The sequence below is a fragment of the Myxocyprinus asiaticus genome, chromosome 30 (genome assembly GCF_019703515.2).
Source record: "Myxocyprinus asiaticus isolate MX2 ecotype Aquarium Trade chromosome 30, UBuf_Myxa_2, whole genome shotgun sequence".
Taxonomy (NCBI): Eukaryota; Metazoa; Chordata; class Actinopteri; order Cypriniformes; family Catostomidae; genus Myxocyprinus; species Myxocyprinus asiaticus.
The window spans coordinates 27,739,240-27,754,311 of record NC_059373.1 but is presented as its reverse complement, the minus strand read 5'-3'; the positions used below and the strand labels follow the sequence as shown (position 1 = coordinate 27,754,311).

Genomic DNA, 15,072 nt, shown 5'->3' with positions numbered 1-15,072 from the left:
TCTTTCTTGGTCTACCTGACCTTGGCTTGGTATCAAGAGATTCCTGAATTTTCCACTTCTTAATAAGTGATTGAACAGTACTGACTGGAATTTTCAAGGCTTTGGATATCTTTTTATATCCTTTTCCATCTTTTTAAAGTTCCATTACCTTGTTACGCAGGTCTTTTGACAGTTCTTTTCTGCTCCCCATGGCTCAGTATCTAGCCTGCTCAGTGCATCCACATGAGAGCTAACAAACTCATTGACTATTTATACACAGACACTAATTGCAATTTAAAAAGGTGTGGGAAATTAACCTTTAATTGCCATTTAACCCTGTGTGTGTCACCTTGAGTGTCTGTAAGAAGGCCAAACATTCAAGGGTGTGTAAACTTTTGATCAGGGCCATTTGGGTGATTTCTGTTATCATTACGATTTAAAAAGGTGCCAAACAACTATGTGATAATAAATGGCTTCATATGATCACTATCTTTAAATAAAAGACATGATCTTTGTATGATCAGTCATATTTTCAAAATCAATGCCAAAATTTCACAATTTCTGCCAGGGTATGCAAACTTTTGAGCACAACTGTATATATACACAGTACTGTGCAAAGGTTTTAGGCACATAAGATGTTTCACAAACATTTGTCTTAAAACGGTTATTTATATCTTCAAATTTAGTGTGTCAATAGGAAATATAAATGTTATACTCCTAAACATTACTTTTGCAAATAGAATAGAATAGAAGAACAGGGTGCCCTGCAACAGATGTCATGGCCCTCACAGAGCCCCCCACTGAACATCGAGTCAGTCTGGGATTACATGTAGAGACCGAAGTAATTGAGACAGCCTAAATAAATAAAAGAATTGTGGCAAATTTCCAAGAAGCTTGGAACATCCTATCTGCCAACAACCAAAGAAAACTGTGTCCAGGTGTAAGTAGGAGAATTGGTGCTGTTTTGAAGGCAAAAGTGTTAACACCAAATATTGATTTAGCTCTTTTTCTGTTTACTGGGCTTTGTATGACGTTAATTGATTAATGACAATTATTTAAGTCATTATTTTTTTAAGGAATCCTCACTTTGAAAGTTTTTCACAAGTGCCTAAAACATTTGCACAGTACTGTATATATATATATATATATATATAGATACACTGACGTGCACAGAACACAGAATATATACATAACAATAGCTTATAAGGATACAAAACTACTGCTGAAGCACTGCAGGGAATCAGGATGCTGAAACGGCCCATTCACCAGCGAAGCCTCAAGCAGAGTAAATGTTCGCCGTAACACTGCAGGGGAGCAGATAGTATTCTTGTTGCCGTGAAGATCCTGCCTGCTGACTCGTGTATGTCAACAGCTAAGTAGTAGAAGGCTTCTAGATGAGAGATGAATTGCTGTCTTGAAGGAAGAAAATTAGGAGGGATGGTGTTTGCTCACCCACTTTTATACCGGACAGCTTCACGCCTAAAAGGGCGGGGCTTAAACACCATAGCCAATTTTAGAATTTGCTTTATTGTAGAAAGGTTTTAACTAGGTGGTATAGAAGGACATTCCCCATATGCGTCAGCTTAGTGACGCAATGTCAAGTGTACTGAGTCATAAGGGAACAGATATTTAAATGTAGCTTCTCTTGTTTGTGAAACTAAACGAAAATCCACCTCAACATTAATTCTCAAACTGTTTTTGAAATAATTTGTGTTGTTATATCTTGCACGAGACTGAAAGATTTACCATTTATCTTCTTTTTTTAATCGCTTTATCGCTTAAATATATCTGTACCCAATTGTGTACACACGAAATGTTTGAGATTTATGTATTATTTTAGAGTAATTTTATTGTACTTCATTGAACGTTGAAAGATATACAGGCTGACATCTGTTTATCTGTAGCTAACCCTAACGAAGGTCGTGTTTTAAAACGAGTTTGTGCTTAGTCTGCTGATCCTTTTACGTTATGTGATTATTCTCAAATATGTTTATATTGATTATTCCACGTTTCGAGTTATAGAGGGACTTTTATTTTGAAGGATTATTTATGATGGAAAATCCCACACGTCAGATCGCTTCACATCACTGTAAGCAGCGGTACGAATAGGCGGTTATCTGTGCTTCCTGAAAGTCTAAACAAAACATGCGTTTTAGCTCCTTTACTTAGATTATGATCCAATAACAGTGTTTGAAATTAACCGTAAAATACCAGTTAACTTAAATAACAAGAATGGATCAGCCGGTGCCCAGAAAGTAAGTAAAAATTAAGCTCGGCTAACCAGTCTAGCTAATATTTACAGGCCTCAACTCAACAATCAAACTGAAACTGCAGATCAGTGAAGAAACTTTAATTCGATTTTGTGTTTATAATCATAATGTACATAATTAACTATATATACAGAATAATGGGTGAACGCAGTCTGACTATTGTAATTATGTTTTATGTTCATTTTCTACTGTAAACACGTAATTTCGTTATAGTAAATATATAGTGTATACATAGGATATAATACGTTTTCTTAAAGCTACTAGTGTATGAATCCCTGACATATTATACCTTAAAGGAAGTAAGGTTGTTCTTTCTCATCAGTAAACTGAAGAAGCTCAGTGAAGATAGTCTAACCAAGCAGCCAGAGGAAGTGTTTGATGTTCTCGAAAAGCTTGGAGAAGGGTACGTATCAGTCTTTGTTTATTTGCTGTGTGATACTGAATAAGATGTTCGGCCTACTCATTTAAATTTATTCTGTGTTTTGTTTCAGATCATATGGCAGTGTTTTCAAAGCCATTCACAAGGAATCAGGGCAAGTGGTGGCCATCAAACAGGTTCCTGTAGAATCAGATCTGCAGGAGATCATCAAAGAGATCTCCATTATGCAGCAATGTGACAGGTAAAGCCCTTTGGTAGAAAATAATAAATAACCTTTTATTGATTAAAGGTAGCCATTGCATGATGTACACTTTTGTTTGCTCTATGTTATAATCTCTCACACAGTGATGTTCTCCTTGTCCTTACTCAGTCCATATGTAGTGAAGTACTATGGCAGCTATTTCAAGAACACGGACCTCTGGATTGTGATGGAATATTGTGGTGCTGGATCAGTGTCTGATATTATCAGACTGCGCAACAAAACTGTAAGTAATGGGAAGAGAGACAGTAAAATGCAACACATTTTCATCACATGGTTAAAAAAACACAAAGTGTTCTTTCTCTTGACAAGCTCACTGAGGATGAGATCGCCACAGTCCTCAAATCCACCTTGAAAGGTCTAGAGTATCTCCATTTCATGAGAAAAATCCACAGGGACATCAAAGCTGGGAATATTCTCCTCAACACAGAAGGCCATGCAAAACTAGCAGATTTTGGAGTGGCTGGACAACTCACCGTGAGTATCAAAATGTAGGGATTGTGTATATAATGTTAATGAATACATTTAATCATCAAATGTTTTGTTTTTGTTTATTTATTTATAATGGCCTGTAAAGGATACAATGGCCAAGAGAAATACAGTTATTGGAACACCTTTCTGGATGGCCCCTGAGGTGATCCAAGAGATTGGTTACAACTGTGTGGCAGATATATGGTCTCTTGGCATCACATCCATAGAAATGGCTGAAGGAAAGCCTCCTTATGCAGACATTCATCCAATGAGGGTGAGTGGAACATACAAATAAGTCTGCGGTTTTATTTCTAACCTTAAAGGGATAGTTCACCCAAAAAAAAAAATTATCTCACCATTTCCTAACCCTCATGTCATCCCAGATGTGTATGACTTTTACTTCTGCTGAACACAAATAAAGATTTTTTGAAGAATATTTCAGCTCTATAGGTCCATACAATGCAAGTGAATGTTGGACACAACTTTTAAGGTCCAAAAAGCACATAAAGGCAGCATAAAAGTAATCCATAAGACTCCAGTGGTTAAATCTGTCTTCTGAAGCGATATGATAGGTGGGGGAGAAACAGATCAATATTTAGTCCTCATTGATCATTGAGTCGTTGATCTATTTCTCCCACACCTCTGAGAGGCCAATCTGAGAGGCTATTCTGAAGCCATGGATTAAACCACTGGAGTCGTATGGATTACTTTTATGCTGCATTTATGTGCTTTTTGCAGCTTCAAATTTCTCGTCATCTTTCATTGCATTGTATGGATCTACAGAGCTGAGATGTTCTAAAAATCTTCATTTTTGTTCTGTCGAAGAAAGAAAGTCAAACACATCTGGGATGGTATGAGGGTGGGTAAATAAATGATGAGATAATTTTAATTTTTGGGAGAATTATCCCTTTAAAATACCTTGCAATACATTAACGGGAAACATACAACATCTGAAAATTATACATGATACCATTTTTGTCTACACTTTAGGCTATTTTTATGATCCCAACAAACCCTCCACCCACGTTCCGGAAACCAGAGCTATGGAGTGATGAATTCACAGATTTTGTGAAGAAATGTCTGGTGAAGAACCCCGAGCAGAGAGCCACAGCCACTCATCTGCTGCAGGTTTGGAAAGAGGCATTTAATGCTTCCACAGTTTTCATATACACGTGCACATGTAGACTGTTACATGTGCATTTAAAATGCAGAAACGTAATGAGCTGTATACTTATTCGCTGTAGAAAATGAATAAGCTGATAGATCATTTTAGCGTGAAGGCCAATTTACCATTTTCCCAGGTGCTTTAAATGAAGAAGTACATTTGACCACTCACTTAGTGGATAGTGCTTATACATTTAAAACTCACACGGGACGTTGTCCCCTCATGGTGTGTATTCAGATCACGTTCAGCCTCATACTGCTCATTTTATCTCGGTAACCCCTTATTATAAGTCACTTTTAGCTGGAAAATAAATTAATCATGGGTGACAAATAAGCCTGCGAATAGGGTATATTTATAACGGCATCTGGAAACTGAAAACTTTTGCATCATGCTCATCCATGCCAATCAGTAGAGGACCCTCTTTGTATCAGTAAGTGAAACATAATACAGGGTTTGTACAAAGCCTTGAAAGTTTGGAAAATGCTTGATTTTTCCTTAGGTTGACTTATAAAAGATCCAAAATGTTTTAGAATTTAAAATAGATATAAGGCTATACAGTTGTTATGTTTGTGGTGTCTCGTGAGCGCTTGAGGGCACGTACGCTGCTCCGCATTTTGCTTGATGTTGCGTGCACACATAAGTACTGAACGTCTCACTGCGTGGATTGGACATGCCAGGGTGCTGTTTCAATGCATAAAATATGGCTATGCCCAGGAGAGATCAACAACAAAGAATTCATTTGTCTAGTAAGTGTGCAAAAAAAAGACCAATGGATGTTTGCAATTTTCAGCCCTTATAGGATATTCTGAAGGTAAATGCTGAGAAAAGCATTTCGTTAAAACTTGAATTGACTGGAATAATTTACAATCAATAATTTGTATCACATGGATACTTTAAAGTAGGGCAGTAAGTTAACACATGCAATAAATAAGTTGAGGGCTGTACAGTTAATCAAAATAAAATCAAAATTACAACATGGCCCAGTGTGATTTATTGAACCTCCCAAAAGGCTGCAATTTCATTAAATAAATCTAAGGTCTTGTTGAATGTATGTCTAGCCTGGCTGTACAATTATCCCTTACATATTTTAGCTGTTAAAACAGCTGAAAACACTTATCATATTCAATATATTCTTCAAATCAGTCTGATAATTGCAGTCGTGTCTTATACTGGTTTGGGGGAAAACAGTCCCATCACACTGAATTTATTTCTGCTGCAGATGTGTATGTTTAAAGGTAAGATTTCACACACATCTGATATATTGTAACTGATTTGCTTGTATTTTTCAAAGCAGTCTTCTTTAAGCCTTTATTCAAATGGCTGGTGACATCAGTTTTTTTGCTTAGATTTATTTGAAGTAAAAAAAATAAATAAATAAACAACACACAAACTCTTTAAAAAAAATAGCCACATTTATTTTACATTTATTTTCATATTCCCAATAATTTAACTACAGAATTTGTTTTCCCCCCACAGTAAATCACACCCCATAGATGACCGGCATTGTCGACTGTATGTGTTAATGCAAAACTTTGGTTATAATCATATTAATGATTCTAGTCTTAGCTTTCGGTGTAAAGGAAATTGGGCAATGTTTGAAATCACTGACAATGTTTTATATATATATAATATATATATATATATATATATATCCCCTTTTTCTCCCCAATTTGGAATGTCCAATTCCCATTACTTAGTAGGTCTTCGTGGCGGCACGTTTACTCACCACAATCCGGGTGGCAGAGGACAAGTCTCAGTTGCCTCTGCTTCTGAGACAGTCAATCCACGCATCTTATCACGTGGCTCGCTGTGCATGACACCGCGGAGACTCATCACATGTGGAGGCTCATGCTACTCTCCGCGATCCATTGAGAGTGAGAACCACTAATCTCGACCACAAGGAGGTTACCCCATGTGACTCTTCCCTCCCTAGCAACCAGGACAATTTTGTTGCTTAGGAGACCTGGCTGGAGTCACTCAGCACGCCCTGGATTCGAACTCATGACGCCAGGGGTGGTAGTCAGCATCAATACTCGCTGAGCTACCCAGGCCCCATTGACAATGTTTTTTGTTTTGTTTTTTTTTATCATTGCGTTTTTGTCAAGTCATGTTTAGAATTTATCGTATGTAAAGCTTTGAGGTGCTTGAACAAGATGATTTTGGTACCTTGAAAGTGCTTGAAAAAATAACTGTTTGCTAAATTTTACATTTAAAAAATGATTCTGTATGTTTTGCAGCATCCCTTTATAACCAGTGCTAAGCCAGTCAGCATTCTACGGGACTTGATCACAGAGGCCATGGAGATGAAGGCAAAGAGACAACAGGAGCAGCAGAGAGAGCTGGAGGAAGAGGACGAGAACTCAGTAAGGATTGCACTTATTATGAGATTATTGACTGGAATTAGCTCGTTTCCACATTTTCCTGTTTAAGATGAACACAGCATTTGTGTTTTAGCTGATGTTGTACGTGATTGCGTTCCACAGGAGGAGGAAGTAGAAGTGGATTCCCACACCATGGTGAAGTCTGGCTCAGAGAGCGCTGGCACGATGCGAGCCACAGGCACCATGAGCGATGGGGCTCAGACCATGATCGAGCATGGCAGCACCATGCTGGAGTCCGACCTGGGCACCATGGTTATCAACAGCGATGATGAAGAAGAAGTGGTGGATGTTGGCTCAATGAGGAGTGAGTGTTGAAGATCTTATTGGGGTTCTCGCAGTCACTGAAAACCTGGGAATATCAGGCAATTTAAATTTGAGATTGTGGCCTGGAAATGTCCTATTTTTATTTATTTATTTTTTTATAGATATATTCAGCTCAAAAAAGGCTCTTTGTGAGTTCAATCTCTATGAAATTATATTAAAAGAAATCCTTAGCCAGTAATTACAAACAACTGGAAAGTCATTGAAATTCATTGTTCAATAGGAGTGTGAACCTTGTTTTATCTTTTCATTTTTATTTTTTTATGCCACATTTTGATAGAAAATATGAGCTAATGTTTTTCCCTTAAAATAGGAAATCCTACAGCTCAGCAAGCTCTGCGTCCATCCTTCATGGACTACTTCGACAAACAGGACTCGAACAAAGCACAAGAGAGTTACAACCACAACCAACAGGACCCTTATTTAATTTCCAAGACCGCTTTTCCAGACAATTGGAAAGTGCCTCAAGACGGAGACTTTGATTTTGTAAGTGCTTTAATACAATGTAATTTATAGTGGTCGACCAATATGGACTTATTAATGGCACATGCCATTAATGCCGATATCTAGAGAGCAGGATGGCCAATATGCTAATTATGCACTGTATATCTGGTTTGGTGTTTTAGATGATAGATAGATAGATGAATAGTTTTTGCTTTTTGTTTAGTCATCCCATTTTAGTAATTTGTTCACACACAAAGAAATTATTTTTATTTATTTATTTTTTTAAATTTGATCCCCATTTCTCCCCAATTTTGGAATGCCTAATTCCCAGTACTTACTAGGTCCTCATGGTGGCATGGATACTCACCTCAATCCAAGTGGTGGAGGACAAGTCTCAGTTGCCTCCTCCTTTGAGACCATCAGTCCGCACATCTTAACACGTGGCTTGCTGTGCATGACACCGCGGAGACTCACAGCATGTGGAGCCTCACGCTACTCTCCGCGATCCACGCACAACTTACCACGTGCCACATTGAGAGCGAGAACCACTTAATCGCGACCACAAGGAGGTTACCCTATGTGACTCTACCCTCCCCAGCCACCGGGCCAATTTGGTTGCTTAGTCACTCAGCACACCCTGGATTCGAACTCGCGACTCCAGGGGTGGTTGTCAGTGTCAATACTTGCTGAGCTATTAATAAAACAAAGAAAGAAATAACAACAGTGTGAACAGTATTCCAGTGGTCCACAAAAAAAGACTGAATAAAACTACTTGTACATATAGTGCTCAGTGAATATGACATCATTAGCTGCCAGTGACATAAAACACACTTTAAGAACTTTGAATTTAAAGTAAACCCGATGACGTTGAATTTTACAATACAATATATCCGCCCATTCATGCCACTCGAACACTAATTAGAGGTAGACCTATATATCGGTTTTACCAATTAGTATGTGCTGATTGTTGCTTTTTGGAATTATCGGTTATCAGCAAATATCTATGCTCAATTTTTTATTTATTTTTTTCACTTCAATGCATATGTTCTTATATTGATTAGAAAATCAAGTGTTCTTAATTGAAATGAAGACATGCAAAGAGATATGCGACTGTATAGAAACATGCCCCTCAGCACATAGATTTTGTCTCCAACTTCATATGTTGTGAATAATATTATTCCTCATTAAACCTCATCTGGTAATATATAGTTGAAGTCTGAAGTTTACATACAGTCATTAAAACTCATTTTTTAACCACTCCACTGATTTAATATTAGTAAACTATAGTTTTGACAAGTCGTTTAGGACATCTACTTTGTGCATGGTACAAGTAGTTTTTCCAACAATTGTTTACAGACCGATTGTTTCACTTTGAATTGACTATATCACAATTCCAGTGGGTCAGAAATTTACATACGCTAAGTTAACTGTGCCTTTAAACAGCTTGGAAAATTCCAGAAAATTATGTCAAGCCTTTAGACAATCAGCTTCTGATAGGATGTGTACTGAATTGGAGGTGTACTTGTGGATGTATTCTGTCTCCTAGAGATAAACGTAGTTCGGTGCGAAAAGTGCAAATCAATCCCAGAACAACAGCAAAGGACCTTGTGAAGATGCTGGAGGAAACAGGTAGACAAGTATCTATATCCACAGTAAAACGTATCCTATATCAACATAACCTGAAAGTCTTCTCACCAAGGAAGAAGCCACTGCTCTAAAACCGTGTGACCCCAAGCATACCTCCAAAGTTGTGGCAAAATGGCTTAAGGACAACAAAGTCAAGGTATTGGAGTGGCCATCACAAAGCCTTGACCTCAATCCGATAGAACATTTGTGGGCAGAACTGAAAAAGTGTGTACGAGCCAGGAGGCCTACAAACCTGACTCAGTTACACCAGTTCTGTCTGGAGGAATGGGCCAAAATTCCAGCAACTTATTGTGAGAATCTTGTGGAAGGCTACCTAAAACGTTTGACCCAAGTTTAAAGGCAATGCTACCAAATTCTAACAAAGTGTATGTAAACTTCTGACCCACTGGGATTGTGATGAAAGAAATAAAAGCTGAAATGAATCGTCCTCTTTACAATTATTCTGACATTTCACATTCTTAAAATAGTGATCCTAACTGACATAAGACAGGGAATGTTTTCTACGATTAAATATCAGGAATTGTGAAAAACTGAGTTTAAATGTATTTGGCTATGGTGTATGTAAACTTCTGACTTCAGCTGTATACTAAACCCATCATCTGGTGAATATACAGGCTATAAAAAGCTTAATTTGGTAAATAACCTACTTAAAGGGATAGTTCGCCCAAAAATGAAAATTCTCTCATTATTTACTCACCCTCCTAGCATCCCAGATGTGAATGAGTTTCTACTTCAGAACATAAAAGAAGATTTTCAGAAGAATATTTAAGCTATGTAGGTCCATACAATGCAAGTGAATCGGTGCCAAAATTTTGAAGCTCCAAAATGCACATAAAGGGAGCAAAAAAGTAATCCACATGACTCCAGTGTTTAAATCCATGTGATATGATGGGTTTATGTCGTTTTTTATCCTAAATTCTCCTCCCTGCCAGTAGGGGGCGATATGCACAAAGACTGTGAATCACCAAAAACAGAAGGAAAAAGGACTTAAATATTGATCTGTTTCTCACCTACACCTAGCATATCGCTTCTGAAGATATGGATTTAACCACCAGAGTCGTCTGCAGTACTTTTCTGTTGCCCTTACGTGGATTTTGGAGCTTCAAAATTTTGGCACCCATTCACTTGCATTGTATGGACCTACAGAGCTGAAATATTCTTCAAAAAAATCTTCACTTGTGTTCTGCAGAAGAAAGAAAGTCATACACATCTGGGATGGCATGAGGGCTGAGGGGAAATTATGAGAGAATTTTTATTTTTGGGTGAACTATTCCTTTAACTATAGAGCATTGTAATTGAGCTAAGTCTCCATTTAAAAATAAGAGTGGCCGGTGTGTTTTAGGCTTATTTATAGTTAAAAGTCCCGTGCTGTGCACAATCTTCATTTGTTCTGGTTATTATTGGGATTTTGGTTGAACATTATGACTTTGCCTGACATAGTAAGGAAAGACTAATAATTTTTATTTATTTTCACTATGTGATCACTATGTGTGTTTATGTCTGTGTAGCTGAAAAACCTCGATTTTGAAGAGCTGCAGATGCGTCTCAGTGCTCTGGATCCCATGATGGAGCGTGAGATTGAAGAATTGCGGCAACGCTATACGGCAAAGAGGCAACCCATTCTCGATGCCATGGATGCAAAGAAGCGCCGGCAGCAGAACTTTTAACTGAATTGTCAGATCAAAGCTGGCTGGCCAGATCTTAGTTCCCCTCCTGTATTCAATTTTGTACTGATGCATATTCTACTACACACCTGCTGTTTGTACATTTGAAGAAGATCCCAGTGGGTGTAAGAAACATGACAGAAAGTCACGTGATCATACTAAATCACTAATTTTTCCATAGAATTCAGAAGTCGCATTCAAGATATTAGGTGTTCATTTTAAAACAAGCGGAATAAGTCTTAATCAGTCTCATTCTTTCTCCATTGTTATGAAGTAATGTTTTCCAAAAAGAAATGATTTAGCCATCTCTACACCTTCAGTTAATACTTTCTCAATGCTGTAAAAGAAACCAAGCTGAATTGGTCAGGACTAGTTGTGAAAATAACTGTGAAAATGTGAGTTCTTTGGTGTAATGCATAGAAACTGCTGGCTGGACTGCTACAAAGTCATTTTTAGGTGTGAATGGATTGCTAAACCAAAGACAATCAAATGTAGAGAAAGCCTTAGTGAGCGTGTTAACCCTCTTTTTAAAGTTTCTTTCCTGTACATCAGACTATAGGTTAAGATTCTGCTATTGTGGGACCATGTTACAGTAGAGATTAACATTGAAGGGATCTGCTCAGCCTTGAGTCTTAAAGGTTATCTTTATTGGTAAAAATGGAGAGAGAAAATGATAGTTAATGCAGCTGTGCTTCCAATTCCTTCAAAACTCCCCTTCAACACAAAGATAGGCTTCAAACATCTGTCCACAGCTTTGTAAATATGCATGAATTATTTAAGCTGAATGTCACTTTCTCGGTTTGTGAATGTTTCTGTGTGATGTCTTCTCCCCCATTATGTTCTCTTCACCGCCACTAGATCCTTAATAAATTGTGTTGAGTATTTGTATGAGGAAGTGAGAACTTTTCCTGTGCCCCATTCAGAAGTTCTCACTTTATCTCAGGGTTTGCTTGGCTATGAACTCTCTCTCTTGGTCTCTCTCTCTCTTTTTTTCTTCTTTTTTTTCATTGCAGTCCAATAATTTTTTATTTTATTTTTTATATATCTATATATATATATATATATATATATATATATATATATATTATTATTATTATTATTATGGTAATGGTACCATTGTTGATGTTTAGTCTATCCATACCTACCAAAAGCAATACAGCAACTCAAGGACACGGTAATGTAATAATACCAGTAATGTGAATGGCCTCATAAAAGTCGTTTAAGAGAAGGATGAGTTTTAAATTGACCTTAAATAACTAAAGCTTCTCAACAATGTTCATGCCCTGATTGTTGACTAATGGTGTCTATAAATCGGAGTTGATTTGAAGTATAGTCTGTTAATGGTTGCATTGTTTTTGTATAAGAGTTAGTTCATGAGATGGTTAAAACCATGCTTTCAGTGCCTTAAGTTTCCTGTGGTTGAGTTGTATTCCATACTCTGACATTCACCTAGGCACATTCTTAATGATTACTAATTTATTGTGCATTATTCCTTTTTTTTGTGTGTGTTTTTTAAATAAAGGTCTGTTACTTGTCTCCTTATCCATCATCTTGACTTATTTAACAACAATTTTTAAGATATTACAATTTCACACCTTTTCACATTTGAAGGTAATTATATTATTTTTTGCCGTTAGAATATTTTCTCCTATCCTTGTTTAATGTAGAGACAAGTATAACATCGGGAGACCTAAAAAAACAAACACGGACAGTAAAAAATAAATGTAGCGTCATCTTAGTCTAGAACAGCACAAAACAATAACATTATACATTTTAGATGATGATTAAAGGGATAGTTCACCCAAAAAATTAAAATTGTGTTATTTGCTCATCCTCATGCCATGTGGTACTTTCTGTCATCAGCAGATCACTAATATTTCGGCTCTGTAGGTCCATACAATGCGAGTGAGTGGTGACGAAAGTTTGAAGCTCCAAAAAGCACACTAAGGCAGCATAAATGTAATCCATAAGACTCCAGTGGTTTAATCCATGTCTTCTGAAGCGATCCAATAGATTTTGGGTGAGAACACACCAAAATATAACACATTTTTCACTGTACATCTTGTCATTGCAGTCTCTAGGCATGATCGTGATTTCATGCTCAAATAACTGCCTAGTCTTTGATGCATGCGCAAAGCCAGAGATTCTAGAGAGCGTAATGGTCAACTAGCGCGTTACGACAGTAAGTCACCATTTGCGGATTCCACTCAAATGGGGAGAGCCGTAAACTGACACCTACCTGTCAGTGTCTTCTTTTATAAAGCAGCAATTCTATCGTAGTAAACTCTACACATAGTTGATTCCAAATAGATTGTTTGTTGAAGATTAGCGGACAGGTGATTAAGTAAGTGATAACCTGTTTCCTCACAAAAGCAGTTTATTCAGAACACTCAAGCAGCTCGTCCATAGACATCGTTTAAAAAAAAAATGGCCTTTTGTCTTCTCGCCAGTGTACAGCCCATTGAATGTCTATGGGACCACCGTGTTATGCTATTTTATGCTAAGCTTGTAGACTTCCCTTAGAAGGGCTTAGTCAGAGCGCTAGATGGCACCATAGGAAGCATAATCGAGCTTTAAATCAAGACAGTAACACTACAATAAGTTTCAATTTGTTAACATTAGTTAACAACATTAGTTAATATGAACTAACAATGAAAAATACTTACTCAGCATTTATAAATCTTAATGAATGTTAATTAAAATATATACTAATATATTTTTTAAATCAAAAGCTGTATTAGTTAACATTTGTTAATGCACTATGAACTAACATGAACTAACATTGTACAATTGTATTTCTATTAACTAAGATTAATAAATGCTGTAAAAATACACTACTGTTCAAAAGTTTAGGGTCACGTACTCATTTATTATTATTTTTTTCACATTTTAGAATAGTAAAGTCATCACAACTATGGAATAATAGAAATTGAACAATGGGAATTATGTTGTGACTAAACAAATTCCAAAATAAATCAAAACTGTGTTATATTTTAGCATCTTCAAAGTAGTCACCCTTTGCCTAGAATTTGCAGACATGTACTCTTGACATTTTCTCAACCAACTTCTTGAGGTATCACCCTGGGATGCTTTTAAACAGTATTGAAGGAGTTCCCATCTATGTTGGGCACTTATTGGCTGCTTTTCTTTATTATTTGGTCCAAGTCATCAATTTCAAAAACTTTTTTTTTTAAATAAAATTTTAGTTTTATAATGAAATAAATTAAAATGGTGGCACAATTATATTTTTGTCTACAAAACTAATTTCAAACATTTAAGCATACGCCTTCAGATCAAAAAATTTTAAGATCAAGAGAAACATTTCAGTCAAGTGTTTCAAAACTTTTGAATGGTAGTGTATATTGTTAATTGTTTGTTCATGACACCTAATGCATTAACTATTGTTAACAAGTGGAACCTTATTGTAAAGTGTTACCATCACGATCACCAAGGAGACTGCTGTCAAGATGTAACGTGAAAAATTACATTTTGGTCTGTTCTCACCCAAAACCAACTTGATCGCTTAAGAAGACATGGATTAAACCACTGGAGTCTTATGGATTACTTTTATGCTGCCTTTATCTTCTTTTTGGAGTTTCAAAGTTCTGGCCACCATTCACTTGCAGTGTATGGACCTGCAGAGCTGAAATATTTTTCTAAAATCTTCATTTGTGTTCTGCTGAAGACAGAAAATCATATAAATGTAAGATGGCATTAGGGTGAGTAAATGATGAGAGAATTTTCATTGATGGGTGAACTATTCCTTTAAGTAGTTCAGAATAAAAGTTTCTGCTAAGTAGAAACACAAATTCAAGGGTGTTAGAATTAAAGTAGGGCTTGAGGGTAAGGCTTGGGGTTAGTTGAGAAGCAAAATTGGCAATGGCAAGTACTTAAATTACAAGATTAGTGATAAAACATAAATTAATACCAGAACCAGGTTTGGGGAGTAACGAAATACAAGTAACGGGAATACATATTTAAAATATAAAATATAAGTAACTGTATTCCACTACAGTTACAATTTAAATCATTGGTAATTAGAATACAGTTACATTCAAAAAGTATTTTGATTACTGAAGAGATTACTTTGCA

General features: G+C 36.6%; 1 protein-coding gene across 1 annotated transcript; it reads left to right on the top strand.

Moving 5' to 3' along the window:
• The first annotated feature begins 2,041 nt into the window (after positions 1-2,041).
• On the top strand, positions 2,042-12,522 carry stk3 (serine/threonine kinase 3 (STE20 homolog, yeast)). Its single transcript, XM_051664522.1, has 11 exons — positions 2,042-2,234; positions 2,572-2,652; positions 2,741-2,869; positions 2,999-3,113; positions 3,200-3,364; positions 3,465-3,632; positions 4,349-4,486; positions 6,761-6,886; positions 7,007-7,208; positions 7,539-7,711; positions 10,825-12,522. The coding sequence occupies exons 1-11, from the start codon at positions 2,212-2,214 to the stop codon at positions 10,981-10,983; spliced, it is 1,479 nt and encodes a 492-aa protein (XP_051520482.1). The 5' UTR covers positions 2,042-2,211; the 3' UTR covers positions 10,984-12,522.
• The last annotated feature ends 2,550 nt before the right edge of the window (positions 12,523-15,072 follow it).

Bases quoted from the DNA above. Each gene is read 5' to 3' on its own strand.
- stk3 (XM_051664522.1), top strand. From the start codon at position 2,212: ATGGATCAGCCGGTGCCCAGAAA. The intron at 2,653-2,740 runs GTACGTATCAGT...GTTTTGTTTCAG, and splicing joins CTCGAAAAGCTTGGAGAAGG to ATCATATGGCAGTGTTTTCA. The intron at 3,114-3,199 runs GTAAGTAATGGG...TCTCTTGACAAG, and splicing joins TCAGACTGCGCAACAAAACT to CTCACTGAGGATGAGATCGC.